The sequence below is a fragment of the Chiloscyllium punctatum genome, chromosome 27 (assembly GCF_047496795.1).
Source record: "Chiloscyllium punctatum isolate Juve2018m chromosome 27, sChiPun1.3, whole genome shotgun sequence".
In the NCBI taxonomy this organism is placed as follows: Eukaryota; Metazoa; Chordata; class Chondrichthyes; order Orectolobiformes; family Hemiscylliidae; genus Chiloscyllium; species Chiloscyllium punctatum.
In genome coordinates, this window is record NC_092765.1 from 693,630 (window position 1) to 720,765 (window position 27,136).

General features: G+C 42.4%; 1 protein-coding gene across 3 annotated transcripts in view; it reads left to right on the forward strand.

Moving 5' to 3' along the window:
• nhsl3 (NHS like 3) overlaps positions 1 to 27,136 on the forward strand; it is a 278,490-nt gene that overhangs the window by 78,174 nt on the left and 173,180 nt on the right. The window contains exon 1 of one of the 3 annotated variants that reach the window (XM_072547897.1): positions 3,074 to 3,922. The exons of the other annotated variants lie outside the window; for them this stretch is intronic. Coding sequence (XP_072403998.1) covers positions 3,751 to 3,922 — 172 coding nt within the window. The 5' untranslated portion in view covers positions 3,074 to 3,750. Of the gene's footprint in view, positions 1 to 3,073; positions 3,923 to 27,136 lie in introns of those variants that run through there. 3 annotated transcript variants of the gene reach the window in all.

Sequence of the window (27,136 nt, forward strand, 5' to 3'; positions counted from 1 at the left end):
AATTTAAGTGATAAACCTTTTAGGACTTAGATGAGAATTTTTTTCATCTCGAGAGTGGTGACCCTATGGAATTCACTACCACAGAAAGTGGCTGAGGCCAAAAGCATTGTGTGTTTTCAAGAAGGAGGTAGATACTGGTGTTGTAGCTAAAGGGATCAAGAGAAATAGGGGAGGGTGGGAATGAGGGTATTGAGTTCAATGATCAGCCGTGATGATAATGAATGGCAAAGCAGGTTCAAGTTTCAAATGGCCTACTCTTGCTGCTGTTGTTTATGTTTTATCTGCCATGCTGTTAATGCATTTAACTCCCCATTCTCACTCTCCAGAGGACCATGCAATTACTCAAGAAAGGTGGTAAGGAAACACCAAGGAACTGTAAACAGTGAGCCTGACATGATTGGTGGGAAAGCTGTTGGAGGGGATTCTGAGGACAGGATTTACACGTATTTGGAAAGTCAACGGCTGATTAGGGATAGTCAACATGGCTTTATGGTTGGGAAATCATGTCTTATGAACTTGATTGAGCTTTTTGAAGAATTGACAAAGAGGATTTATGAAGGCAGAGTGGTGAATGTTGTGTATGTGGTCTTCAGTAAGGCGTTAGACAAGGTTCTGCATGGTAGACTGACTAGCAAGGTTAGATCACATGGAATGCAGGTAGAACCACCCATTTGGATACAAAATTGGCTCAAAGGTTGGAGACAGGGGGTAGTAGTGGGAGGATGCCTTTCAGACTGGAGGCCTGTGACCAGTGGGGTGCTGCAAGGATCAGTGCTGAGTCCACTACTTTTTGTCATTTATATAAATAATTTGGATGTGAACATAGGAAGCAAAGTTAGTAAGTTTGCAGATGACATCAAAATTGGAGGTGTAGTGATCAGTGAAGAAAGTTACTTCAGAGCACAATGGAACCTTGATCAGATGGGCCAATGAGATGAGAAGTGCCATATTTTGACTGAGCAAATCAAGACAGAATTTATACACTTAATGATAAGGTCCTGGGAGTGTTGCTGAACAAAGAGACCATGGAATGCAGGTTCATAGCTCCTTGAAAATATAGACATAGGTAAACAGGGTAGTTAAGAATACATTTGGTGTGCTTGCCTTTATTGGTCAGTACATTGAGTATAGGAATTAGAAGGTCATGTTGCGGCTGAACAGGACATTGGTTAGGTCATTTCTGGAATACTGCATCCAATTCTGGTCTCCCTGCTATATGAATAATGTTGTTAAATTTGAAAGGATTCAGTAAAGATTTACAAAGATGTTGCCCGGGTTGCAGGGTTTGAGCGAGAGGGACAGGCTAAATAGGTTGGGGCTATTTTCCCTGGAGCATCAGAGGCTGAGAAGGCACCTGATAAAGGTTTACAAAATCATGAGGGCCATGAATAGGATAAATAGTCAAGGTCTTTTTCCCAGGGTAGAGGAGTCCAAAACTAGAGTCCATAGGTTTATAAAGTAAGAGGATATGATTTAAAAATGACATCAGGAACAACATTTCACGCAGAGGGTGGGTATATGTATGAAATGAGCTGCCAGCAGAAGTGGTGGAGGCTGGTGCAATTAAACATTTAAAAGGTATCAGGATGGGTACATGAATAGGAAGGGTTTAGTGGGATATGGGCCAAATGCTAGCAAATGGGACTAGATTTATTTAGGATATCTGATCGGCATGGGTGAAATAGACTGCAGGATCTGTTTCTCTGCTATACAGCTCTCTGACTCTACAATTGACACTCACATCACTTAATCTCTTTCTTTTTACATACCTGTACAAACTCTTGCTATCTATTCTAAGATTTCTAGTAGTTTCCTCTTCCAAGTGTCAACAAGAGTTTTGATTTCTGAGTCTCTTCATGAGTGAATATTTTTAGTTAGCATTTTTTGTTGGAGGATTTGACTGGTTAGATCACCACCAACTGATGTGAGTAGAAAGTAGGATTAGGCAGAGTATAAGTGGGTGGTTGATACAGCCCTGTAAGTTTTACGATTATCAGATATTGGTGTAATAAAATGAAACAAAGTGCCGCGGAAATTCAGCAAGTCTGGCAGCATCTGTCAAGAGAGAAACTGAGGTAATGAGTCCAATGACTTATCTTTGAAACTGGGTGCAGGAAGTTAGCTTGGAAATCATCCATGATCATATTGAATGGCAGTGGAACAAAGGCATAAAAAGCCTTTTCCAGTCCTAATGCTTCCACCAGGTGGTTCAGTTAATTTTCATGCTAGGAATAGTCTTTAGGAATATTTGAAAAAGTCGCTCCATATCTGATTTGCTCTCAGAATAACCTTCTGAAGTGGACTTTGCACAGATTGGCTTCAAACTGTGACCTGACGACTCAGTTCATTTTCACACACACCAACTCAATCACTGTCCAGAATCCATCTGAGTCACTGAACACCTACGACTAACAGCAAAATGTTTCAACAATTGCAAACATTTTAGCCTCGGAGGATTTCAAAAGCTAGCTCCTAAGGATCAGGTGGATCTTGCCTTGTTGGAACTGGACCAGGCAGTGGAAACACAAAGAATCAACATTAAACCTGGTGCTGAACAAAACCCAAGTTAGTGACACTGTTATGAATTAAACAGAATCATTCAGAAATGATACTCAAAAATTCACACAGGAATTCTGGACTTTATCACTGGGTTCATATGATTGAACAGGTTATTGGAGTGTCATAGGACTTTATACACAGTAGTTTAGCAATAACAGCACAAAGGAATGACTTTGCATAGGTTACGAAATTAAAGAACTGTTTCTGCTCGTTATTCTTTGTGTTCATGTGACGACAGCAGTTCTGTTCAACAGGGCAAAGGTTAACTGTGCTGCTAAGGAGAAACTATTTAGGTTTGTAGCAGCCTTCTGCACAGAATTAACTCAATGTGGCACTCATCTCATTCCCAGTGTTACAATATTTCGTTGCTAAAGTCTTGTGTGGTTTGGCAACTCCTACCTTTTATTGTCCTTTCTGTTCAAAGAAAGAGGGTGGGTAGATCTATAAAGGCTTGCAGTGGAGGAGTGTCAGATTGCATGGTAATATTCCTCAGTACTTCCCAGTGCAAGGAGTGGCTGACAGTCCGGGGACTGGTTTGTTTGCCTCTGGAAGCTGTGGTGACCAGCAGAGGAACTTACAGGACTCTCCTATATCTCCAGCCTGCAGCTCCCCATGAGAAAAAAGATGCAGTGAAATGGTGAATTCTCCAGATTTCTAATATTAACCGGCATTGATTGTCGCTTCAGGGTGGAGTTAAAGTCATGGTTCAATTTGCAGGATGATGTGGGATTAATGTGAGTCAGCCAGCCTGCACTGCCATTCCCTGCTCCGGGAGATGTGGGCCTGGTCTATCCAGGTGTTATGACATTGCCTTGTTCAGAAGCTGCTGCAGGTTGTGGCTGGGCAGGTTGGGTTGGATCCTGGGCCATACTCTCTCTGTGTTTTACTGAAGGCAGCAGCATGAGCTGTCAAGCAGGACAGGAATTGTGTAGCGACTGTTGAAATACTTTCTGGCTGAGAAAATGCTGCGTGGTTTCGCTGTGGTGCGGGATTGAAGTTAATGTTTCCAGAAAGCTCTTCGATGTGGAAACTGTTGGGAGTTACAGCTCGCCTTTAGTTTGGGAGAGAGTTACCGACAGGGAGTGAATCCCGTTCAGCGTCAACTCCAGCGGCTCCGGGATCAGGCTCCGGGATCAGGGACTGGGATCAAGGGGGCGGCTCCGGGAGCGTTGCGACCGCTCGGCCAGTCTGATGGATGACCCCTCGGAGTCGGAGGCGACTATACAAAGGAAGAGAAAGTCCAAGCCGGGCTCTCTGCGGCGGGCTCTGAGCTGGCTCCGGCTGTCCGGGAGGAAGAAAAAGAAATCCAAGAGTGAGGGAGATAAAGTCGGAGCGAAACTGAGAAGTGATTCCCAAAGTTCAGGTGAGCAGCGGAAGCTCGTGTTTAGGGCAGGGCCCTGAGGGAGAGGTAAGACCACACTGACCTTTAGAGCTTGTGGGGCTGGGTGTGAAGGGCTGCGGTGGGTGGGGAATGTGACCACCTTTAGTTGTCCCCGGCCCGGGATGTAGACTCAGAGCCCTGTACAATCTGTTCTCCAGGTTCTCAGCTCCGTGACCTTGTTCAGGTACACGGTGTAATCCTGTCACTCTCCGGAAATGGTCCTATTTACAGCTGAGATTTCTACAAATAACCCATTCCTGTTTATTTGTCTGCACAAGCTGGCTCAAGGCAGAATTGGGTGAGAGTAGCAAATCATTTGAGGTGAAATAACTCTTGGGTATCTGTGACCTAATGCCGAACCCCAGGGTCAGGGCCAAGGTGTTTTGGGCGTGTGGAAGGAATCATTTCTCAAGTTTGTGTGATGTTTCTGTTGGAATGTATTTAAACTGGCATCAGTGTGAAACAGCCCTGACAGGCAGATCTGATAATGACTGGACTTGACTTGGGATGTGATCTGACCTCGACATGACAACAGAGAAAAGGACCATACCCAAAGCAACCCATTTATCTGAATGTTGAAAGTGTGGTAGCTTTGATTAAAAACTGCAATTTTGACAAACTGAATCCATGGACTTTGCATCACATCCAGTCACTGTTTTTGGGGTAACACTGGGAAACTGGACATTGGCAATGAACAGTGAAAAGCAACATCTAAAGGAAACTGATTTGATGAAACAAACATTGAGGAATAATGAGTGTAGTCAGATCACTTTCCACACTGCATGATTTCTGAATGCAGTCTGAGTTTGCAGATAACACCAAAATATGCTGGTGTAGTGGACAATGAGGAACATTATCTCAGAGTACATGAGATCTTGATCAGATGGAGTTTAATCTAGATGAGTGCAAGATGTTGCATTTTGATAAAACAAACCAGGGAAGGATTTAGACAGTTAATGGTAGAGTCTTGGGGAATGTTATTCAACAAAGAAACCTAGGAGTACAGGTACATTGTTCCTTGAAAGTGGAGTCACAGGTAGAAATCATGACAAAGAAAGTGTTTGATATACTTGCCTACATTGACCAGGGAATTGAGTATAGGAGTTGGGATGCCATGTTGAGGTTGGTGAAGCCACGTTTGGAATACTGTGTACAGTTCTGGTTGTCCTGCGATAGGAAGGATGTTATTAAACTGGGAAGGATGCGGACAAGATTTACAAGGATGTTACTGAGACTGGAGGGTTTGAGTAATAAGGAGTGGCTGGATAGCCTGGGACCTTTTTTCCCTGGAGCATAGCAGACTGAGGGCTGACCTTATAAGGGTTTATAAAATCACAAGAGGCATAGATAAGGTGACTATCTAAGGCCTTTTCCCAAGGGAAGGTGAGTCAAAAACTAGACAGCATAGTTTAGGTGAGAAGGGAAAGATTTAAAAGGGACCTTACTAATTTTTTCACACTGAGGATGGTGCATACATATAACGAATTGCCAGAGGAAGTAGTAGAGGTAGGTGCAATTACAATATTTAAAAGATATTTGGACAGCTACATCAGTAGAAAAGGTTTAGGGGGATATGTGCCAAATGCATGCAAATGGAACTAATTACAGTTTAAGAAACCTGGTTGGCATGGACGAGTTGTATGACTCTATGTTGTGCACAAATAACCCACAGAAATACTGGCCAGTAACTGGTCAACCTGAACTAAGATGCTGGTATGTCCATTTGATAATATTGTCGCAAACTCCGAAATTGTGTCAATGACGTTAATAGAATTTAAGTTAGTTTAGCAAAATGGAAAAATAGTGATCAAGAAATAGTGAAGCAACAGTCAGATAATTTTCCAATAGCAGTAACCTGAAGGTATCATGTGAAATGGTGAAAGATGGTTTCAAGAGATATCCTCAAGTCAATAAGATTAATAACTGGAGAGCAGTAATGGTCATGTTTAATCTACATAGATTTTTTCTTCACCCTTCAAACGTACCACAGTTACTGACATTGCCAAAAGGCATTTTGTAGTGAAATATATTCCTACTTTGCATTCACATTAGAGATGTTTATATTTTAGCAGCATCAGTGAAGCTTGTGCTGTCACATGACTGAGCTTAAGCTGTTGTCAGTGGAAGGTTTGAATTTGCTTCCTCCTTGAACTGCGTTTTCAAGTTTCTCTGCAGGGGGTGTTGCTGGGAGAATGTATAGGATGCTGGTGGCTGTTGTTTGTTCAGTCACAGATTGTCTAAGCAGCAGGACAGACTAGGACACTGAATCGCCTTCACAATATTAAAACAGCAAGTTCAGAATCATGGCCACCTTGATGTTACTAAACTGTTCTGTCATGTAGTGAAACCTACATCAATGATAACCTGGATCTAAACCTTTTCTATAAAAGCAATACTTGCATTTACATAGCACCTTTCATGACTTTCATATCAGGATCAGATTAGTGAACCTTCTCTATATCTCCTCCAATGGCAGTGTACACTCCTTAGAAAAGGGGCCTAAAACTGTTCACAGTATTCCTGCTGTGATCTGACTATTGCCTTGTATAGTTTTAACAATACCTCCATGCTGGATGTAGGTTTGTTTGCTGAGCTGGAACGTGCGTTTTCAGATGTTTCATCACCATACTAGGTAACATCTTCAGTGGTGAAGCACTGGTGGTGTAGCCCGCTTTCTATTTATATGTTTGGGTTTCCATGGTTTGGCGATGTCATTTCCTCTGGTGATATAATTTCCTATAGTGATATCTTTCCTGTTCTTTTTCTCAGGGGGTTTTAAATGGGATCCGAGTCAATGTGTTTATTGATAATGTTCTGGTTGGAATGCCATGTTTCTAGGAATTCTCATGCATGTCTTTGTTTGGCTTGTCCTAGGATGGATGTGTTGTCCCAGTCAAAGTGATGTCCTTCCTCATCTGTATGTAAAGATACTAGTGAAAGTGGGTCACATCTTTTTGTGGCCAGTTGATGTTCATGTATCCTACTGGCTAGTTTTCTGCCTGTTTGTCCAGTGTAGTGTTTGTTAACAGTTCATGCATGGTAATTTGTAAATGACATTAGTATTGCTTGGTGTCTGTATAGGGTCTTTCAAGTTCATTAGGTGCTGTTTTAGTGTGTTGGTGGGTTTATGGGCTACCATGATGCCAAGGGGTCTGAATAGTCTGGCTGTCATTTCCAAGATGTCTTTGGTATAGGGGAGAGTGGCTAGGGTTTCTGGACATGTTTTGTCTGCTTGTTTGGCTTTGTTGCTGAGAAATCGGCGGACTGTGTTTGTTGGGTACCCGTTCTTTTTGAATACACAGTATAGGTAATTTTCCTCTGCTCTGCGTAGTTCCTCTGTGCTGCAGTGTGGTGTGGCTCTTTGAAATAATGTTCTAATGCAACTTCATTTGTGAATGTTGGGATGATTGCTTCTGTAGTTCAGTATTTGGTCCGTATGTGTTGTTTTCCTGTAGACGCTGGTTTGAAGTTCCCCACTGGCTGTTCCCTCTATTGCGACATGCCTGAAAACAAACCTTCCAGCTCAGCGAACAAACATAAATCCAGAACCTCAACCTGAGCTACAAATCTCCTCAAAACTTACTAGTACCTCCCCTCAAAACATTCATGGTATTTGGGTGCTAGCTTTTTGTGATTCCAAAAGACCACTTAAGAAATAAGAAACAGGAACAGAAAAGTGATGTTATTGCTGCACTGTTAATTCAGAGACCCAAATAATGAATTTGAATTGAATAAAAAAGAAAAAGAAATTGGAATTAAGAGTCTAATGATGACCATAAATCCATTGTTGATTGTTGGAAACTGCCATCTGGTTCACTAATGTCCTTTAGGGGAGGAATCTGCCATCCTTACCTGGTCTGGCCGACATGTGATTCCAGATCCACAGCAATGTGGTTGACTCTTAACTGCCCTCTCGGCAATTAGGAATGGATAATAAATGCAGCCCAGCCAGTATCCCCTCATCCCTTTAAATAATAAATTTTTAATAACTAGGAATAGACTGTTTGGCCCCCTGAGCTTGCTCCGCCATTCAATCAGATGATCCCTCACATCCATCATCCTGCCCTTTCATTGGAACCCTTGATTCCTTGCATGATCAGGAATCTATCTACCTCCGCTTTAAAAATACACAAGGACTCTGCTCACACTGCTTTTTGGAGTTCCAAAGATTGTCAACCCTCTGAGAAAAGAAATTTCTCCTCATCTCAGTCTTGAATTGGTGTACCTTTTTTCTGAGACTATGCCCTCTAGTTTTAGACTCTCCCATTAGAGGTTATATCCTCAGCATTTAGTATGTCAAGTCCCTTAACAATCTGTTATGTTTCAAATAGATCACCTCTCATTCTTATAATCTCAAGTAGAGTCTCAACCTATTAAACCTTTGCTCATAAGACATCTATGCACATTGGGGATCATCCTACTGAACTTTCTCTGAACTACCTCCAGTGAAATAAAATATTTTCTTAAATAAGCGAACCAAAATAGCTCACATTACTCCAGTTGAGATTTCTCCAGCGCCTTGTACAGTTATAGCAAGAACGTCCTACACGTGGTGTATGAGGACTTCTCAGTCTGCCTGCTCTATAGATCTCCACAGTCTTTCTCGATTTAAAGGTCATCCTGCTATGGAAGGACATGGTTGAATTGGAGATGATTCAGAAAGAATTTACCAGGATGTTGCTGGGACTGGAGGAGTTGAATTATAAGGAGAGGTTGGATAGGCTGGGACTTTTTCACTGGAATGTAGGAAGTTAGAGGTAGCCCTATTGAGGTTTATAAAATCATGAGGGACGTTGATAAGGTGATTAGCAAAGGCCTTTTCCCTAGGGTGAGAGAGTTCAAAACTAGGGGGTATATTTTTAAGATGAAAGGAGAAGATTTAAAAGGGACCCGAGGGGCATATTTTTCACACAGAGGATGGTTTGTTTGTGGAATGAACTGCCAGAGGAAGTGGTAGATGCAGGTACAGTTTCAACATTTAAAAGACATTTGGATAGGTACATGAATGGAAAAGTTAGAGGGATATGGGACAACTTTATTTTGGGAAATGTGTTTGGTGTGGACAAATTGGATTGAAGAGTCTGCTTACATGCTGTACCACTCTATAAAAATATTCTACTTTTCTAATCTTCCTGCCAAAGTGTACTAATCACCTCCTGAGAAAAAGGACAGGAAATTACATCACCACAAGAAATGACATCATCAAACCAAGGAAACCTAAACACATAAATAGAAAGTGGGCCATGCCACCACTGCTTCATCCAGAGGCTCCTTGATGATGTTACCTAGAATGGTGACAAAACGTCTGAAAATGAACCTTCCAGCTCAGTGAGCAAACTTACATCTAGAACCTCAACCTGAGCTACACATCTTCTCAAAACTAGCTCCACTAACCTGTCTATATCCCCGTGCAGATTCTTTGTGTCATTTTCACCATTTGCCTTCCCACCTATTTGGAAACGTGGCTGTAGTACATTCACTTTCCTCATCCAAGTCATTAATAGACATTGTAAATAATTGTGGCCCCAACATTGATTCCTGTGGCACACTGTAAGTTATAGGTTGCCATCCTGAAAATGCCCCCTTATCTCAACTCTGTGTTGTATCAGTTGCCCAATCCTCTATCCAGGCTAATGTACTACTCTTAGTATTCCTTAGTATTAGGCTGTATTCCTGATGAAGGGCTTTTGCCCGAAACGTCGATTTTACTGCACCTCGGATGCTGTCTGAACTGCTGTGCTTTTCCAGCACCACTAATCCAGAATACTACTCTTAGTAAGCAGCCCAATGTGTGGTATATTATCAAACACCTTCTGAAAATCCAAATAGATTACATCCACTGCATCCCCTATATCTATCCTGCTTGTCACCTCCTCAAAGAATCCCAGTAAATTTGTCAGGCTTGATATTTTCTTCATGAAGCCATGCTGTCTCTGCCTGATCATAGTATGCATTTTAAAATGCTCTGCTGTTGCATTCTTTATAATAAACTCAACAGTTTCCTAATAACAGATGTTAAGCCAACTGGACTATAGTCGCCATATATTGGTCTCTTCTTTTTATGTATAAGTGTTACTTTGGTGGTTTTCCAATTCTCTGGCACTTTTCCAGAATCAAAGGGTTCCTGGCAGATTACTATCAGTGCACACACTATCTCTGTAGCAATTTCCTTTAATATTCTCTGATGTATTCCACCAGATCCAGGATACTTAGCAGTCTTTAACCCCATTAGTTTCCCAAGTGGTTTTCTCTAGTGATAGTTATTGTATTTATTTTCTTTCCTCCTTCTGATTAGATTAGATTCCCTACAGTATGGGAAAAGGCCCTTTGGTCCAACAAGTTCACACTGACCCTCCAAAGAGTAACCCACTCAGACCCATTCCCCTACCCAATATTTGCCCCTGACTAATGCACCTAGCATTATGGGCAATTTAGCATGTTCAATTCACCTGAACTGCAAATCTTTGGATTGTGGGAGGAAACTGGAGCACCCAGAGGAAACCCATGCAGTCACGGGGAGAATATGCAAAGTCCATGCAGACAGTTGCCCAACATGGGAATTGAACCTGGGTTCCAGGTGCTGTGAGGCAGCAGTGATAACCACTGAGCCACCATGCTGCCCCAAATCTTGCGATTTTCCAATTACCTTGTCCAAGTTCCTATTGAACGCTATTTACCATCAACCCAATACAGATACGGGGATTTTGACATAGGGAGATGAGAAACACTGTCAATGTGGATTGAAGATGAAGTTGACATAGGACTAAGATCAGCAATGAAGACCAGGCTCAAAAATCAGACACCCCAGATGGGACTTGAACCCATAATCCCCTGGCTTCGGAGGCCGGTGCCTTATCTATTTGTTTCTTGGATCTTTAGTAATTTTGAAATTCTATTGCGAAGATTGATATAAAGTATTTATTCAACTCGTCTGCTATTTCTATTATTATTTCCCACCCTCATTCTCCAAGGGGCCTGTGTTCACTTTGACTTCTCACTTACTTTTTAAAGAAGCTCTTGCTATCTGTTTTGATATTACTCACAAGTTTACCCTCAAAGTTTATTATCTCCCTCTATTTTATTGGTTGTATTTTCTTGGTTTTTAAAATGTTTCTAATCATCTGGTTTACCACTAATCTTTGCCACATTATATGTTTTTCCTTTCAATCTGATGCAATATTTAATTTCTCTGATTTAACAATTATTGATTGATCCCCTTCCTGGAACCTTTCTTCCTCACTGGAATATATCATTGCTGTGAGCCACAAATTATTTTCTGAAATTCCTGCCATTGATCCTCAACCATCTTTTCAACTGTACTGCTTTCCCAGTCCACTCCAGCTAGCTCTGCCCTCGTTCCTTTGTAATGACTTTATTTAAGATGACCACACTTATTTCTAACCCAAGTTCCATCTATCTGTCTCTTGAATATATTTACTGACTTGGCCTCCACAGCTTTCTGTGGTTGAGAATTCCATAGGTTCATGACTCTTTGTGTGAAGAAAGTTTTCCTCATTTTAGTTCTAAATAGTGTATTCCATATTCTGAGACTGTGTCCCCTGATTCCAGACTTCCCAACCAGGGAAAACACTTTCCCTGTGTCTAGTCTGTCCAGCCCTGTTACAGTTTTATGCATTTCAATCAGAACCCCTCTCATTCTTCTAACCTCTAGTGAATACAGGCCCAATCAAACCAATCTTTATTCTTCGGATGGTCCTGCCATCCGGTATTGGCCTAGCTATCCTCCACTGCACTGCTTCTATGGCAGGTATATCCTTTCTTAGGTAGGGAGACCAAAATGGCGCACAATACTCCAGGTCTGCTCTCATCAAGACCCTATAGAACTGCAGTAGGACACCCCTATATCTGAATCCAAACCTTCCTGACTACTTTCATTGACTGGTGTAAAAGGACCTCCGAGAACCTTTTGTACATTAACACTCCCCAATGTACCTCTGTTTTAAAAGATATTCTGTCTTTGTGTTCAGATTGATATGTATCTGTTTGATTTATGTAATTTCACTGTACACAGGTGGAGGAAATTCAGAAAATATGATTTTTTTTACAAATTCAAAGCAGATTATGGTCCCATCAGTATACTTTATTTTCATTTTCCAAGCTCCAAAATATAAATTCAACATCAGGAATGTATTGTGTGTTGTACATCAAAAAAGTTGGTCAGTGTCAAAAACATAGAAGTACAATAAGGACATGAAAGGGTTAAACTGTACTGATCTGCTGTTACTCCAGGAAGTTTGAACAAAATAAATCTGGTTCCAATATTGTGCTCACGGTGACACAGACTATCTGAAATGAAACCAGTTTTCTGATCCCATGACACATTAGCCAGCTGTGTGCCATTTCAGTAAACATCACGCTGAATTTCTGAGCATACACCATTATAGAACAGAATGCATGATTAATAACATCCCATTGCTGAATCAAGTCAATTGGACAATTGGAGCAGTTTAGTTGAACATGTTTTGAATTGGTTTCCCCATTTTGAGCTCTTTGATTTTTTAATCAGTTTGGTTTGTGTCAGCAATGTATACATTATGTTCTGGCATCTATTATTTTCTTAATAAGTTTTCCACCGTGGTTATATATTTCCAAAACAGTTATGAATCCAAGGTTGTCAAATGTTCGACAGGTGTTGGTTCCACCTCACTACCTCAGTAGCCATTCTTCATGTCTGAGACTTTTCAATCGGATATTGGATTGTGAAGCTCATTGATGCTGAGTTGGAACATCACACTTGCTCATTTAGAGGGGGATTTCTGCATAGATTGGTAGTCAGAACCCTATTCATTGCCCATTCCTTCTCCCCAGTGTGTGTTAACACCATGGATCATAGTAACAAACTGAGAAAGTAGCAACCAAGAAAAACTATTTTCTTGGTCTGGATGATTCAGCTGTTTATGAGAAAAATAACCTATTTATCATATACTTACTTATAATATACTCTGGCCAGCTAACTGGCTCATAGAATCTGTATCAAGTCTTTGATGCACTTTAAACTTTGAGCACGATGGCTCAGTGGTCATCACAGCGGCAGGGATCCGGGCTTGATTCCAGCCTCGGGTGACTGTCTGTGTGGAGTTTGTACGTTCTCCCCATATCAGCTTGGGTTTTTTCCGCGTGCTCCAGTTTCCTCCATCTGTACAAAGATGTGCAGGTTGGGTGAATTGGTCATGCTGAATTGCCCATCGTGTTCAGAGATGTGTAGGTTAGGTGCATTAGAGAGGAGTAAATATAGAGAAAAAGGATAGGGGAATGGGTCTGGGTGGGACACTCTTTGTTGGGTCGGTATGGACTTGTTGGGCAGGAGGGCCTTTTCCACACTTCACGGATTCTGTGATTCTGTTTTGTTCTGTATGTTCTGAAGATCAATCTCAAGCTGAGTTACAGTTCTGGCTGGCTTCAGTACTTCACCAATGTGAAGCTCACACCATTCTGACTAGGAATTACATTGCTGTTCCTTCATCAGTATTGGGTCAAAAACCATTAACTCCTTCTCTAATAGCACTGCCAGTCTATCACTGTCTATGGAGACTGCAGCAGGTAAAGAAACTAACTTAATACTACTCCCCCAAGGGGTAATTAGGGATGAACAGTAAATGCTGGTCTAGCCAGCACAGCTCACATGGCAGGGATGAAGAAGGAAATGAGTCCATTTGTTTGATATTGACTTGCTGTTTATACAGTGGTGATATCAGCACAGAGTTCCAATCCTGAACTTCCTGTCATCCTCTTGTGTCTCAGGGTTTTGCTGAGCCAGTGGGTGAGAATTGCAGATTGATAAATTTTCAGTTCCAAACGTTTTTGATGAGTGGTATTGGTTAAGTTTGCTTCATTCAGAGAGAACAGGGATCTTCCTGATTTGTACAGTTCAGTTCATCATGCTTTACCAGATTAGCCATCAGTAAAGCCTTTGATATTATTTAAAAAATTCCTGTGGGTGAAAACACTACCCACTGTGATGTATTTCAAACATAAGCATCGTCAGGTGACTCCCCGACATGCTCGCTGGATTGTCTAGTCTAATCCTTTTTAACTTGCACCTGACTTGAATCAGCTAGTTATCTATATTCCAGTCTTCACGTTGCTGTAATGATTATCAAATATTTGTTAAACTGCTAAGAGAGCTCCAGACAGTAACATATTGACTGAAATATATTTTAATTTCCAGTGCAGCTTGTGATGAAAATTAAAGGTCTCCATGGGGATAGTAGCATAATTGTAGTGGAGGGAGCTGGCCTTGGAGATGTGATGTTCAGATGTTACTATGACATTGGGGCTTTTAAGTTCTGTCCAGAATAATTAACTAACATCAGTAATGAGGACCATACATTAACACTTCATCATACAAACCCATCTGTTCACTAACACTTCAGGGAAATAAGCTGCTGTCCTTACCTCATCTGGCCTACATGTGACTCCAGACCCACAGCAATGGGGAGTTGGTTCTTTAAAATGAAATAACCTGATAATCGTACTCAAATACAGGACTTGTCAGCACTCCCTGAAGGACAGTCAAAGTTGAATAGTAAATGCTGACCTAACCAGTGTCACCCATATACAAAATATGACATTAAAGAAGATCTGGCACAATACATTTTCAACTATTAGTTTGATAATTTGGAGGGTCACTACTGAGGGAGTGCTGCATTGTCAGAGGGTCAGTACAGATGGAGTGCTGCACTATCAGAGGGTCAGTGCTGAGGGAGCGCCGCACTGTTGGAGGGTCAGTGCTGAGGGTGCGTTGATGCAATTTACAATGATGATGCAATTTGATGCAATGCGTTGATGCAGCAAAACAACTTAATGTAAAATGAATCATATCTATAGGAGAAATATTGTCCACAGGTGAGGGATAGCAATTGAACCCTCAAATCTGAGACTGCTTTCCAGGCTGTTCACTCAGTGAAACCCCCAGCACGACCGCTTTTAAATGAGGAATTCAGTTCCATGGTTACTGAGTGTGTTAGGGATGCTGTGAAGATTAGTGAGGATTGGTTGCAGTGACTCAGCAGAATACGGAGGAGCAAGTCGTTGCAGAGCTATCCCGTACACTGGTTTGGATTTTAATCTCATTCCCTGCTTGATAGAAAGGGCCAGGCATGGTCAGCACTCCACTCAAAGATGTAATTCTTCACCTGGTGCAATGGGAGCTGAGCTTTGGGAGGGTGATTCGGTTGGAGACTGTGCTTTACAGCCCTAAATGGAACCAGCCCCTCGGCATTGCCCTCTTCCTCTCCAGCCTCCTGTTCATTCCATACAGTCAGCGATTGAGAAAAATCCACAAGCTAGTTAACACCATTTGTACTACATTCTCCCTTAACTACTCCATATTTGGTCATTTCACCTTCTGTCAATCTTCCATATGGAGGAACCTTTTTGAGCAAGACCCACCAGCAGACGTCACTCAGGTCAAGGAATAAGAAACATGGAAAGCCACAATCAGGCTTTGCATGACCATGGTCATGGTCATGGTCATGGCTAATCAGGTTCAGGGCAAGCCAAGATCCCTGCGTAGCAAACCTCCACAGTGGGAACCCTGATTTTGTTTTAATTGCAAAAATATACATTATTCATAAAAATCACCTATCAGTACTTACGAAGGTTCTAAAACATTTCTTTGCAGAGAAAACCAAACAAATCAATGGAATTTTGACATTCCTCAGGGCTTCCCTGCAGTTGCAAAAGCGAAAGCATTTTCTGCTCATACAAAAAATTAGTTCCATTCGTTTTGAGGCAAAGAGAGGGTCCACTAACTGAATGGACCCCCATTTAACTTCAGCAGAAAGACCTTAGATGGTGGTCTTTCCCCACCGCACCTTGGTGGCAGCTGCCCCAAGCTTCAGTGCGTCCCTCAGCACGTAGTCCTGGACCTTGGAATGTGCCAGTCTGCAACACTCAGTCAAGGTCAACTCTTTGCACTGGAAGACCAACACATTTTGGGAAGACGAAAGAGCAACTTTCACTGAGTTGATGGTCGTCCTGTCTCGGCGTGCATTCAGGGGAACAGACCATGGAACAGAGAGTCCCACGTCACAGAGCTGTTCGGGATGAACTTCGACAAAAACCACTGTCTGTCTCCAGACTTCCTTTGCAAAGGCCCATTCCAGAAGGAGATGTGTGACGGTCTTTACCTGCCCCGCAGCCACTTCAAGGGCAGCGTTTGGTGGCGAAGACTGACCGGGTGTACATGAAGGATCACACAGGTAGTGCCAAACGATGTCTTGGTACTTGTTAGGAAGTTCTGGTGATGAGGCTTTCTGCCAAATGATTGACAGTCAGTTCAGGGAACCAGGTAATATGATCCACCCTCTCCCTTCCCTGCAGGGTCTTGAGGACACTATGTGCTGACCACTTCCCGATGGATTGTGGTAAAAGGTGCTTTCTTTGCAAATTTTTCCACAAGGAACAGGTGATCCAAATGGTCCAACTACTTGGGCATTCCATGGAATTGAGGCATCTCACCCTGCAGACACTGTCCTACTCCGACCTTCAGATGAAGTGAAAAATGGTTTGGCTGACTGCAAGTGATGCAGGCTCAGGGAACTGGCCAGACCTGTGCCACGTACAACAACAAGGAGAGTATCTGATGACCAGATGTTGAAGGTGTTCTCCTGGTCCAGGCTGGTGAGACTGGCATCCACCCCCCCTGACCTGCACATAGGCAATCGTATCTCAGAGCAGACCTGACCCAGTTGGCAATGATTTTAGACTGGATTTCATAATCTGCAGTCAGCTGTGAAATTGGTCGCCAATTATTAATTTCCCCTCTCTCTCTCCCTTCCTCTTTTATGAGGGTGATGATACCTTTCCTTAATGATTTACAATTGCCAACTGGCAGAAGCAATTGTCATACACCTGCAGATCCTGGCCAATCATGTCCCACAGAGCTGAATACAACTCAGCAGTAATTGCTTTCAGGAATTTTATTATTTTCTGAGGACTTGAGGGCTTTGGTCAGCTCAAAAATGTGTTGCTGGAAAAGCGCAGCAGGTCAGGCAGCATCCAAGGAGCAGGAGAATCGATGTTTCGGGCCCGTCAGCTCATCCAGTAATAGCAGCTGGTCCAGTCTCTCCCACATGCTGCCATCGAAGACCTCTGGGACGGAGGACAGGAATAACCAGGTAGCCAAACTACCTGTGGGCTTCATATCATACAGACTGACATAAAAGGATTTGCTGATCTTCAGGATGTCAAACTAAGATAACATTACTGAGCCATCTTCTTCCTTCAGACTGCTGAGCACGGAGCTCTCCGTGTGCACTGTCTGGAGAAGAAACGTGAGCATTTCTCATCCTGCTCCACAGAGTGGACCCTGGACAGGAAGATTATCTTGAAGGCCTCTGAGGCAAAGAACAAGGCTTGTTTGCCGTTCACCTCCTGGAGACTCTTAGTGATCTCAACCCCCTATCGTCTGTAGCAGAGTAGGTTCTGGTGTTTGGGCAGTTGTCTCCATCTCTCTGTTGCCTTCTGAATAGCTCTGTGGATAAAGAACTTCTTGATGGTTTTCCATCAGTCTGCTGGAGACTCCAGAGGGGATTCATGGTTCTCCAACCTGTAATCCCTTTTGAGCTCCATGATTCTTTTCTGGGGTCAACAGTTAACATTCAGCTTCCATGTTCCCTTGTCACACCAACAGCCGTGCTGGGAATAGTGATAGCCGTGCTGGGAATAGTGATAGCTGTGCTGGGAAAGGTGACGGCTGTGCTGGGAATAGTGATGGCTGTGCTGGGAAAGGTGACGGCTGTGCTGGGAATAGTGATGGCCATGCTGGCCCACTACCACAGGGTCACAGCACTGACAGAGAATGTGCAGAGTGCAGGGAACATCAAGCATTCTGATGCTAGAGTGCTCCAGTGACTTCCAAACTCCTTACTTGTTTTAATTTTAAAAATATACTTTATTCATAAAATTATTTTGATATCTATACAATTGGTGATGCCTTACATAGTATACATTCCATTTCTTTACATACAGAGATCGGAATTAATCATTCGTATGTATAAATCTGTACATTGTGTATCCAGATATTCTGTTTCCAAACCCCTTATGCATTTGTGGAGAGACAAACAATGCTGCACATTACCGAGGAATGTTCCCTATCCAGACTGAGTATGAACTAATCACCTTAAACTCAGCTTGAGAAGGCCATTGTTTAACAGCAGCAATTTGCATTCTGAAATAGCCTAGAGACCAATCTGTTCTAAGGTAATTAGGGACAACTTCCCAGGAGAATTTTTGAAAAAAACTGCTAAATGAAGAAATAACCTCAAGGAAGTAGCTGTTCTTCCAGTTGAATAGCAGCCTCTTTGACCACGGAGATATCAAGCTCTGTGAACTTGCCTCACCCCGGGTCCAGAAGGACCCTCTGCATACCCACACCCTATGGGGAAACAAAGCTGGAACTCTGTTGCCAGTGTAACCTCCTGCACACTGTGCTGTACTCAGAGATTTTATAAATAATGTCCACCAGCAGCGCAGAATGGATTGTGCTTGGATTTACTGAGCATCATACAGAATCTCACCTGGAGGTACAGCGCAAATGACATCAGTTGAAATGTGCAGAGACTCCAAGTTTGAACACTAACATATTTGAAACAATTGTGGTTAGAAACACCAAGGTCAGGATAAATTGACTTGCTTGAGAAGGGGAGAGGCTGATATTGAAATACCAAGATCAGTCCACTTGCTTCATTATTAATATTATTGGAATTATCATTCTGAACTAAATGTAACTAAAATAAAGAATAGATCAGTGTTCAGAGATGGTGTGGATAATAACTATTATTTTTTCCCTCTCTTTGAAGAGCAGCTAAAGTGATCTTTGTAAGGAGTATTGTATAACCACCAGCTGTGGGCCTGTTTATATTTCATCCCTGCTTCCAGCAGGATCTGTCATGTATTTCAACATTTAGCCCTCCAGTTTTATTCAGCACAGAATCTAATTTGTCAGCTCCATCTCAGAGTAATATGCACACTACAGTGCTGGCAAATGGTCAATGCAGACTGAGGGTGGAGAAGAAAACCTGATCAAGTCTGTCTACCACTTGTGGTTATGTCTGAACATTCCACAGTTTTTTTGTTAGTGGTCAGAATTCTCTTTCACCTGGTTCCTCTCACCTACATTTTTTGTTTGTTCATGGGACATGGGTGTTGCTGACTGCACCAGCATTTATTGATTATCCCTAGTTGCAATTGAGAACATATTACTGTACATACTCGTGTATTAGTCGACCTACTTTAGTCAAAATGTAAGGGATCAACTTTTACACAGTAATATTTTAAAGGGAGTGAGATTCACTGTCTCTCGTCATCTCACAATCTGGAGCCCTGAGCCCGGTAACTCCCTCCCCAAAGGGAACAGCTCAAACTTGCAAATACAGATGGTGGAGCTGAGCTGGTGTTTCATCGTGCACCACTTAAACATTTTATCTTAAAGATTTTTTATAAACAAAGTATATTTTTATGTATGTACATAGTCACTAGAGCAGTTCAATTCTATGCAGTCTTCACATATTGAGAAAATTCCTGGCAGAACAAAAAGAAGAAAAAGTGAAATGAAACAGTTTGAGTTATGATTGAAAGCAGAGGGAAAAGAAAGGAAAGGAATGGCCCTAGCAGAAGAAAGGGAGAAAGAGTTTTTGAGGCATATGGAGGATGGTGGGCTTGGATCGGCACAACATCGAGGGCCAAAGGGCCTGTACTGCGCTGTATTTTCCTATGAACTAGAGATTCGAATTGAAACTCAAAGTTGTCTCAAAATGGCAGAGGTAGAATTGAAAGGTAGAGTAATGATGAGGACAGTGATGGAGAGCAATCCCATTGTAGCACAAGGCCTGGTGGGGATCTATTCAAATAAGTTCAAGCCATGGTTAATACTGCTGCCTCACAGCACAAGGGACCAGGGTTTGATTCCCACCTCGGGCGACAGTCTATGTGGAGTTTGCATGTTCTCTCTGTATGGGTTTCCTCTGGGTGCTCCAGTTTTTTCCCACAATCCAAAGATGTGCAGCTTAGGTAAATTGGCCATCCTAAATTGTCCATTGTGTTCAGGAATGTATAGGTTAGGGGTAAATTTAGTGGAAATGGGTCTGGGTGGGTTACTCTTTGGAGGGCCAGTGTGGATTTGTTAGGCTGGAGGGCCTGTTTCCTTACTGTAGGGATTCTAATCCATTCATTGCCTAAGTTCAACAAGAAGGATGTGCAGTCATTTCTTCTATAACGCGATAGTCACGTTCCTGTGTGACTCTGCACTAAACAAAAATTATGCAATACAAATAACACTTAAATCTAAGTTCAATCTAATCGCATTATAACCAACACACACTTTAGAAGTTCGCATATTAGAAACAGCATTCCCTATTAACCAATTGCATTAATGATTTGTATTAAAGGAAGATGTGTTATCGCAGAATTGACTGTTGAAGCTTTTTTCATTTCATTTGAGCAAGTTGCTAAACAAATGAAATGGCTGGTAACCATGCAGGTATTGTTGATCCAAACAAAGTTGGTAGGTAGAGCTAGTGACATATTTGCATAACTATTATTGGAGGTATCTGGGGAGTATAATATGGTGAAAAAAGCCACCTTAAGTGCATATGATCTAGTACCAGGAGCCTAGAGATAACGTTTTAGGAATCTAAGGAGGAAACCTGGTCAAATGTACATAAAGTTTGAAAAGATCAAACAAACTAATTCTGATAGGTGGATAAGGGCATTGAAAATAGATCAAACATATGACGCTCTGAGAAAGACAGTTATTCTGGAGGAGTTCAAAAATTCACTTCTTTTCCTCGGATGGTGATGGGCATTGGATAGACATATGGATGAAAATTAAATAGTGTAGGTTAGATGGCCTTCAGATTGGTTTCCCAGGTCAGCGCAACATTAAGGGCTGAAGGGCCTGTACTGCGCTGTACTACTATGTTCTATGTTCTATATTTCTTACATTTACATGTATCTGAGGCACCAAGAAAGTCCTAATAATAATTCTATCAAGCACCTTGGGTGGTTAAGCTTCAGTGGTGGGCGGGTAGCATATAACAAGGAGGTTGGATTTTTTGGCTAAAAGTTAGGACTTGAAGTTTAAATGAAATTGGCTGTTCCAGAAGTATACAGAGAAACCTCGATTATCTGAAGGACATGGGTGGGGAGTATTTCGTTCTGTTAATCCAATTCCGGATTATTGAATGCCAGATAACATAGTTTAGCCAAGCATCGGGACCTTGCAATCTTGCTGGATAATTCAATATTCGGATAATCTGTATACAGTATCCGTTTTTTATACAGCTTTTAAATGTGAGTATAACCAATGAAAGCCACACCCTCTACATCGTCAGCGTATTCACAGTTTGTCTTTGTGGTTGTGTTGCATTTTTTGTGACATGCAAATAATATTTCAGCAAACTCTACAGCTGACCCAGCTTCGGTGACTTGCAAAAGCAAACTTTCTTTAGAAGCTGGTATTAGGGGTGACCTGACCCAGTTCAATCCCACAATCCCACAGCCTCCACATGCTGCTGGAAAATGCAAGAGCGATTTTACAACATCCCCCAGGCATGTAGAATGCTCTAATTACAAAGTAGGTTCTGGAAAACTTGCGAACACTTCAGGAAGGGGTGACTAGAAAATTCTGGCAGTAATGTAGTGGTGCATGGCCAAGTGGAAGGAGATTGCTCTGTGTTGAATTTGAGATACTGAAATGCCCCAATTATCTGTGTTCAGGATAGTAGCAATGATGAAGTAGCTTCCTCTCATTATTTCTTAGTCTCTGGAAAGAGTCTATTGCATATGAATTCAGGTTTCTTTCCGAGCTGTATTTCATGCAGTGATTCTCAAAAGCAGGTCAGTCTGGTTTCTCAACTGATGGGTAACAAATAGTAGACATCTCTGCAGGAAGTTCCTGAATGGATCAGTGAAGGGGCAGTAGCACAGCAGTTGGGAAGCACATGGTGGGTGGTGTGCTGTGGGGAAGGGCGGAGTGATGGGTGGTGTGGAAAGCCTGTGATCGACAGCTGGCGTGGTTTGAGAGCCAAAGGAAGCTTCTTGCTCACCCTCACTTCAGAGTTGGGCCATAACGGGAATTTACTGGTTTGAACAGGTCAGTGCTATCTCAAATGTTTTTATCTTTCAAAAATATATTTATTAAAAAAAAATCTCCATATCCATACACACTCACTTTGTTTCTGTGCAGTCTTTGCATATTGAGAACAAACAAATAATTGGAGCTTGATTCTCCTGACAGTTCCAACAACCCAAAGGCATTGCTGGCTCAACTTAACAGGCACCTTTCCCAGAGCCTGGGAAACAGGGAAGGATGGCATTGAATTTAATCCAATAGAATGGAGGACCCATTGGAAACATTGACAAAGGAGCAGTGAGTCCTGTTGTCCTGATTTGGAGTTGTTATCAGCACCAGGGCCACTAAAAGGTCCAGGCAAGTCAGAATGTTTGAGATATTTGGTGGTTTTATTGCTTATGAGCAAACTTCTAGTAGTTTCTTCCTGGATAATAAGTGGTAAACAATGTAACTGCTTGTCTTGATAACCAATAAAACCCTTCAGACCAGTTGTTCTGGAAAATGTTTGATCCTTGAGCTGATGATTTAGGAAGGCAGTAAGGCCAGGCTGCAAGCCAGGCTTTATGAAATAGCTGCTCTTTAAGCAAGGAGCAGAAATGTTGGGACTCTGATGTTATCCTGTTAGGTCCAGCAGTGAATAGCAATTGTGAAATACAATATCTGATAGTTATCGCTGCTCTGGATCAGAGTCTAGTTTTCTTCTCTATTAATGATGCTGAAGCAACATCTCTGATAATCTAAAGCTCTGTTAATCTCTGCGGTGTTCTGGAGCTATCTTTGTGATTTCATGTTGATTGTTGATTGATCAAAAGAAGGTGGTTATCTTTATTAAGTTGTGATAAAGCTGCTGCTAAAAGTTTGGTGCTGCCTTGTTATTCATTTTTCTTGCTTACCACAGTTCTACTCCCGTCCAACTCAGCTTTTCAGTTTTGGCTGAACCATGAATGTTTTCTATCTGAATTTATTTGGAAATAATTTGCAGTAGGAGCGTGTGTGTTTTACACTGTATCTCACTAGGGGAGGATTTTCTAATTACAGGGGACTGGCATTCTTCAGGGGGCCACTGGCAGTGTTGGAACACAGATGGCAACATTCTTGAATTGTTGTTGGATGCATTTCAGTCATTTGACTGTTGCTACAGACAACAGTGTTAACGCTGAGAAAATGACTCCTGAATGATGAACATCATCCGATGATGGCTTTATGTGTTGATGAAGAGCCTGTTGGTATTTTTATCAACCTGCTAACCTCTGATGTAGAATGTAAAGATGTTGAGTGAATTTTGATGCTGTAACCAGACCCAATTGTTTAATTCTTAAATGTTCATTTCTAAAAGGGGACTTAGAGGATGAAAGACTCTGCTACAATTAGCAGGGTAGAAGCAGTATGTTTATGAGTATGGGGCAGAATGGAGAAGTAACCAGAAATTTTACTCCTGTTTAGTAAGACATGCTTTTCAATGAGTGTTGCAACAGATTCAACAATTCCTGATGGTTCCTGGATCAACACATTCCAATTGCAAAATGAAATGAAAATTATTAAAGTTTCTAATAAAACATACACAGTCAAGACAAAGTGGTTTTCACAAAAGATTGTACACTCCAGGAGATACTACTCAGAAATTTAATACTGTGTCTTCCTGAGCCCCAAAATCAAAAAACCTGTGTGTTCAAGTGACGTGAGTGAGCTGATCTGCATGGCGGGATGTTGGGGGGTGGGGTGGCGTGGCATGGGTTGGGGGGAGGGAGGGGTGCAGTAAGAGAGGCACCATAATTAATCAGAATGACAGGACACCAGGAGAAGGAGATCAACCAGGCTTCTAGCTTGTCATCCAGTGAGCCAGAGACCAGGAAGGGCAAGTGGACAAAACTTAAAGGAACTTCACAGCTTAGTTCTTCAGACTTCCTCAATAAACAAACATGAAACCTCACAGATGTTTCCTGAAGAAGGGCTTATGCCTGAAACGTCGATTTTCCTGCTCCTCGGATGCTGACTGACCTGCTGCGCTTTTCCAGCACCACACTTTTCAACCTCACAGATGTTGGAAATTTGAAATATAACAGAAAATGATGGAAATATTCAACAGGTCAAAGTAGCATCTGTGGAGAGAGAAAAACGGAGTTAATGTTTCAGATTCAAGGGGGAGGTATTGGTGAAGTGGTAATGTTAGTGGATTTGTAATCCTGACCCTGCCCTCTTGTTGGTTTGTATTCCACTATAGCACACAGTGAAATTATTGAATTCAATAAATCCTGAGGTTAAAAAGTCACACTAAGGTCAACCATGTAGCCATTGTCAATTGTCTTTAAAAAAAATCTGGTTCCCTTTAGGGAAGGAAATCTATTGTCCTTACCTGGTCTCATTTTCACGTGACTCCAGACCCACAGTGATGTTGATTGACTGTTATGGAAAGTATTCTGCCTAGAGGACAGTGTTGAGTGGGGTACTGCAGGGCTCTGTTCTCGGTCCTCTGCTCTTTGTAGTTTTTGTAAATGACTTGGATGAGGAGGTTGAGGGGTGGGTTAGTAAATTTGCAAATGACACAAAGGTTGGAGGTGTCGTCGATAGTATAGAGGGCTACTGCAGGCTACAGCGTGACATAGACAGGATGCAGAGCTGGGCTGAGAAATGGCAGATGGAGTTCAACCTGGATAAATATGAAGTGATGCATTTTAGAAGGTCGAACTTGAATGTTGAATATAGGATTAAAGGCAGGATTCTTGGCAGTGTGGAGGAACAGAGGGATCTGGGTGTGCAAGTACATAGACCCCTCAAAGTTGCCACCCAAGTGGATAGGGTTGTTAAGAAAACATATGGTGTTTTGGCTTTCATTAACAGGGGGATCGAGTTTAAGAGCTGCGAGGTTTTGTTGCAGCTCTACAAGTCCCTGGTGAGACCACACTTGGAATATTGTGTCCAGTTCTGGTCGCCTTACTATAGGAAAGATACAGAGGCTTTGGAGAGGGTGCAAAGAAGGTTTACCAGGATGCTGCCTGGACTGGAGGGCTTGCCTTATGAAGAAAGGTTGAATAGGGTCAGACTTTTCTCTCTGGAGAGAAGGAGGAAGAGAGGTGACCTGATCGAGATGTACAAAATAATGAGAGGAATAGATAGAGTCAATAGCCAGAGACTTTTCCCCAGGGCAGGACTGACTGGTACGAAGAGTTATAGTTTGAAGATATTAGGAGGAAGTTATAAAGGAGACGTCAGAGGTAGGTCCTTTACACAGAGAGTTGTGAATGTATGGAATGCGTTGCCAGCTGTGGTGGTGGAAGCAGGGTCACTGGGGACATTTACTCGACTGCTGGACATGCACATGGATAGCAGAGAGTTGAGGGGTGCGTAGATTAAGTTACTATATTTTGCATTAGGATTAAACCTCGGCACAACATCATGGGCCAAAGGGCTTGTTTTGTGCTGTACTTTTCTATGTTCTATGTTCTAAATGCCCCCTGAAATGCACTAACAGGCTACTGAATTGTATCAAACCACTCCAGTCTAAAAAGAGGAAAGGGAACTAGTCAGGCATCAGTCTTGGCCCCAGAAACAACATTATCATCATTGGTAATCCTCCAACAGGATTGGCTCGGTGGCAGCACTACAGACTGAGCTGGCCGGTACCTAAAGGATGTAGCTGCTAGACTGGGGCTATGACAGGTGGTCAGGGAACCAACAAAAGGGAGAATATGCTTGACCTTATTCTTACTAATCACACAGTCCCTGCAGTGCAGAAAGAGGCCATTTGGCCCACCGAGTCTGCATTGACTCTCCGAAGAGCATCCCACTCAGACACGCACACCCATACCACCCCTGTAACTCCACACTTCCCATGGCTAACCAAGCTTACACATCCCTGGACACGATGGGAAGTTTTTTAACATGGCAAATCCACCTAACTGCACATCTTTGGCCAATGGGAGGAAACTGGAGCAAATGGAGGAAAGGAGAAAGTGAGGACTGCAGATGTTGGAGATAAGTTCTGCTAAGATCTGCTTTCCCATAATGCAGCTGTGGATGCATTTGTCCATGACAATATCGGTGAGAGCGATCACCACACAGTCTTTGTGGAGGTTGAAGTCCCATCTTCATGTTCAGAATAACCTCCATCATATTGTGTGGCACTATCACCATGCTAAATGGGACAGACTTCAAATAGATCTGGTAACTCATGGGCTTCCAAGAGGCGCTATGGGCCATCAACAGCAGCAGAATTATACTCCAGCACAATCTGTAACTCATTGTCTGACAATACCATCAAGCCAAAGGAGAGTTCAGGAGGGCATGCCAGAAGCAGGACCAGGCAAACCTGCAAATGAGGTGTCAACCTGGTGAAGCTATCAGACAGGACTAATTGCATGCCAAACAACATAAGCAGCTAGTGTTAGAGCAAAGCAATCCCACAACCAGTGGATCAGGTCTGAAGTCTGCAGACCTGCCATATCCAGTTGTGAATGGTGGTTGACAGTTAAACGTTTTGGAGCAGCACGGTGGCTCAGTAGTTAGCACTGCTGCCTCGCAGCGCCAGGGACCCAGCTTCAATATCAGCCTCCGGAAACTGTTTGTGTGGAGTTTGTACATTCTCCTTCTTTCTGCTGGGTGCTCTGGTTTCCTCTCACAGTCCAAAGATGTGTAGGTTATAGCCAATGAAATACAGGGAAAGGATATGGGGATAAGCCTGGGTTGGATGCTCTATGGAAGGTGTGGCCCTGTTTCCTCACTGTAAGGATTCTGTTCTATGACAATTCACTGGAGGGGGAGGGTCCACAAATATCCTCATCCTCAGTGATGGAAGACTCCAGCACGTCAGTGCAAAAGATAAGGCTGAAGCTTTTGTAGCAATCTTTAGCCAGAAAGTGCTGAGTAGATAATCCATTGTGGCCTCCACAAGTGGTCCTCACCATCACAGATACCAGGCTTTAGCCAATTTAATTCACTTCACATTATATTAAGAAAATTCAAAGTTTGGGAGAAGATTTGTAGCTTGGGTGCTCGTTGTTGTGGTTCTGTTCGCCGAGCTGGGAATTTGTCTTGCAAACGTTTCGTCCCCTGTCTGTGACATCCTCAGTGCTTGGGAGCCTCCTGTGAAGCGCTTCTGTGAT